At 48.0% G+C, this 4,085-nt stretch overlaps 1 protein-coding gene across 1 annotated transcript; it reads left to right on the top strand.

The window, feature by feature from the left end:
* Nucleotides 1–2,759: 2,759 nt before the first annotated feature.
* LOC149356456 (polyadenylate-binding protein-interacting protein 1-like) lies at nucleotides 2,760–3,398 on the top strand. The gene has a single exon (XM_089576350.1). The coding sequence runs from the start codon at nucleotides 2,760–2,762 to the stop codon at nucleotides 3,396–3,398; it is 639 nt and encodes a 212-aa protein (XP_089432476.1).
* The last annotated feature ends 687 nt before the right edge of the window (nucleotides 3,399–4,085 follow it).

The following is a 4,085-nucleotide window of genomic DNA, read 5'->3' on the forward strand; positions in this document are numbered from 1 at the left end:
GCTGGTTTCCCACTTACAATGCACCAACTGGCCCAACAAGCTACGCTTCTTGAATACTTGGCTGATTGTTTGTCAGTTTTAGTCTCGCTTGAAATTTCACAAAAGATTTTTTGAGCCGTTTCCTACGATTATTTGTCTCATCTACTTTAAAAGAGGTCCGTTTTGTTTGTTTTCCTGGCCATGCAGGTATTCATTCAAACGAGGTGGCTGATTACTTAGCAAGGTCAGCTCTTGGCGGGTCAGTGACACATCCCGTCCCGAATTTCAGTCTGCTGGTGATTTCCAGGTTTCAGTGCTTCCAACACATATCAGCGAGGTTGCGTGGTCTCTTACTAAATACCACTGATTATCAGCACTTAGCATATAATTGCAACGTCCGTTCGTGTAAAACCAGGCTGTGTGAGGTATCAATGACGCGGTTGCGATGCAGTATTCCCAGTGGAAATTCATATCTGTACAGTTGTGTGTGGTCACCAAAAAACTATGTGGCTGATGAGGGGACGTTGAATCAGCAGACCATTTCCTCCTATATTGTGAAAAGTTCGCACTTCAGAGGAAGATTTACCTGGAGGTCCCTCTCTCTAGGTTCGGGCTCCTGTTATCGCTGCCAGTGTTATTGTCGTTCGTTGCTAGCTCAAAAGGATTTGCTTGGGTTCAATTTGTGGGGTTCTCCATGATTACATAATTGCAACTGGTAGGTCGATTTGCTAACTCTTTCAAAATTCTTGAAGCTTTTCTTTTTTTTCTTCAAAATATTCTTTGTAACTTGGCTGTGGCTAGAGTTCCGTCCAGACGTAACTACAATTTGCGCTAAAGTTCCGCCCAGACGGAACTGCATGTAGCGGTGGGGTTCCGTCCAGACGGAACTGCATCTGACACCATACAGTTCCGTCCAGCATTATCTGCAACAAGAGTTATGTCCAGACGCAATTAAAGCTGGCGTTAGGGGGTGGGGAACCAGTTTGCTTGCAGACTTTTGCATGTCCATTTAAAAAAGTGGCAATCCTGTTCCGCCTAATGTGTGACAGGATCTTCTGCTGTATCATTTTATTTTCCAAGCAGTCAGTGATAAAGAGCAATAGAACTAGTTTTGGCTTGGGTTTATTGGTGCGTTTGCATAATGCTTGTTGACCGTTTGCGTACGTCTTAGTCTTTCTCGTGCTACGTCATCTTGCCGCACAAACAGTGACAGGGCTTCACATCACTTCGCGAAGAGTTTCTGCACTTTGCTTCTAACAGTGTCATTTTCCCGATCCTGCATGCATGCACGGAAGTTACACCTTCGAGGATGTAACTAAACGCATTACGCGGACAGATATTTTGGTGCAGTATATACGCGTAAAGAGAACTTCTGGATACAGCTTTGTCAACTGGTTATTCCGGAGGCAAAGAAATGCTTTATGTGGGTAGAATTCACCCATTTTGTATAGTATGGACAATACGGACATTACACAGTTTTAGTTTTACGTACGTAGAACCTTCACGGACGTAACCGTGAGCAGTCTACGTAGCGTACGCTCGTGTCGCTTCGCACAGTTTTAGCTACACGTACGGGACGCTAACTGTGTAGATCTGCCATAGAACATCAAAAATGCGCTAGCATGTTGTGCCGCGCCATCTAGTACATATAAAGAAAACTAATTTTGTTTAATCGAGCTGCTTGGAGCGGAGCCAGGCCAAGCCACTATAATACTTTCCCCCTTTTTTCTTGCAAACGTTGAGCGATTTCGTTCCACCGATTTGTACGTTGTTGATTTGTATGTCTTCAAAGGGATTGCATTCCTTTACGTCCCGCGGCACATTTAAATCATTGCTTTTCGAGAAACGAAGGCGCGCTGGTGTCCCACTCATGTTGACGACGTGTGCGTATGCAGTCAAAACGTGCACCGCTTTGCTTTTCCCGCGGACCGTGCCGAAGGTCTCGCGATATACCGCAAGGTTTTGAGCTTCGCGTGGTCTGGCAAGACCGTCGGCACACTCGTTGCTATGACGACCACAAACGCTTCTCCGTCAGGCTTAGGAGCTGCAGAAACGGATTTCTATCTTGAAAACAAAAGCTAGTTCTCACATAAAACTTCATTCGAGAGCAAGAATGGACCAACTGAAGGCAAATACAGCAGTTTACAACACGATACCACGTCGAGGGATTAGCGACAAAGCTGTTATCGTTGTGAAGCGGGCGGGCAGGGCGCCGCCATCTTCTCAACGCCACGTACGGAAGCAAGACCGCAACGCAAAGATCCGAATCTCACGTACGTCCGTGCGACCCACGCAGACACTTCACGTTCTGCGCATGCGCACTGGTAACCCGTAAGCGCTGTACTTACGTGAAGCTTCTACGTATGTGAAACAAAAACTGTCTATTGTATGGACGGAACTCTAGCAGCATAAACATTCCATCTGGACGGAACTCCAGCAGCAGCAAATTGTCCGTCTGGACGGAACGCTAGACACTTCTATACAACTTTAAATAATCTTCTGTCGTTTCTCATCGATACATTTTTCAAAATTCACGCTTGGCTCTGATATTTTTGTCGTAATCGCCTACGCAAATTTCCTTGTTTATTACACTACACCATGGCCGATCTCCCCATGTGGGTATGTACCATGTCTTGAAAGGAAGAAGAAGAAGAGGATGTGCCATGGTTTAAGAGGAAGAAGAAGAAGAAAACTGCCTTTCGAGGTTAGGACTCCCTTTGTCTCTACCAGTTTTGCTCTCTTTTGTGGCTACCTTCATGATTACATGATTGCAAGTAATCATGAAGGTAGCCTTGGGGTCCGGTGATTTTGACGACGCCTACCTGCGCGGGTTGCTGCTGTTCATTGCCGAACTGTTCTTTCAGATGATGTTTCTGCGGGAGGACCACTTTTACAAGGTGAAGCACCTAGCCGCCTGCATTCCCAACATGATGCACGCGCTTATGCAGTCGCTCACCAAGGAGAATATCAAATGCACCATCCAGGTGCTGAAGCTTACTGGCGCCTGCCTGGAGGACTATGAGAAGGTGGGCTCACCCGAAACCGACTGTTGTGCCCTCGACAGTGTGTTTGAGAAGCTCTGCGAGATCTCTCAGAAGAAGGACATTGACCCGACCGCGGCGCTGATGGTCAAGAATGTCCTCGAACTTCGTGAGAGGAACTGGGGCCGCTCTTCGTCGTCTTCGAGCTCCCCATCGGCTGGCCAGGCGGATGACAGCCTTCCCATTACTTGTGGTCCCGACGGCGTGCCGGTCTCCAGTGAAGAGGAGAGGTTTATCCAAGAGCTCCTCCTCACAGAACGGATGGGGAACATCGAAATGCCTGATGGAAGCGGTTACGCCAACAACTGCTGCAATGACGACATGGACGATGAGATTGCGGCAGCCTACGAAGAATTCCTCAAGGAGTCGGGACAGTGAAGCTCTCTCCGTCTCGGCAAGGGAAGGGACCAGAGTGGGTTGGCCGAGAGGTGCGAAGATGGGGAAGTGCAGGACAGTGCCCAGTGTTTTCTTAAGTGTATTTTTTTTCCTCCCTATGTTTGTGCTCGGATCGTTTGTTCATGCTTGCGTGACGTCAGCAAGCATCGTCCGCTGCGACTGCGATAGTGGATCTGTGGTAATATGATGCGAGTGTATAAAAGCTGTGTGCAATAATAAAGTGGGCTTCTTTCATCGCCTGGGTACACGGTGTCTGGATCGCTTCCCCGGACAGCGCTCAGGCACGCGTTCGGCTACGCCCCCCGGCTTAACACGACAATGTTTGTGTGAATAGACGATATGCGAAATTGCTTGGTGGTCTGGCAACACCGCGCCCACAACTTCCGGTTTCCATCTTGGTTCGGTCGAGCTCGTCGAGCTGGTGCATCGTTTTCTATGCGTACTTTCTTCTTACGAGTGGAATTTCAACAGGCAAGCTTCAGCTGCTACGTTGTTTTTTGACCAAATGTAGGTGCTTTCAATAAGCGCCAGCTTACTCCTACCGCGTCCTCAGCTTCGCTTGAAGTCTAGCGCTGATGATCGCAATAATCGGCACTCGAAAGTGGGTTGGAAAGTCGAACCGTGACCGTGTGCTGTTGTCGTTTTAATGCTCGCATTAAAGCACCAGTT

Source organism: Amblyomma mixtum, chromosome 3, assembly GCF_055824585.1.
Source record: "Amblyomma mixtum isolate Tamu chromosome 3, ASM5582458v1, whole genome shotgun sequence".
Classification (NCBI taxonomy): Eukaryota; Metazoa; Arthropoda; class Arachnida; order Ixodida; family Ixodidae; genus Amblyomma; species Amblyomma mixtum.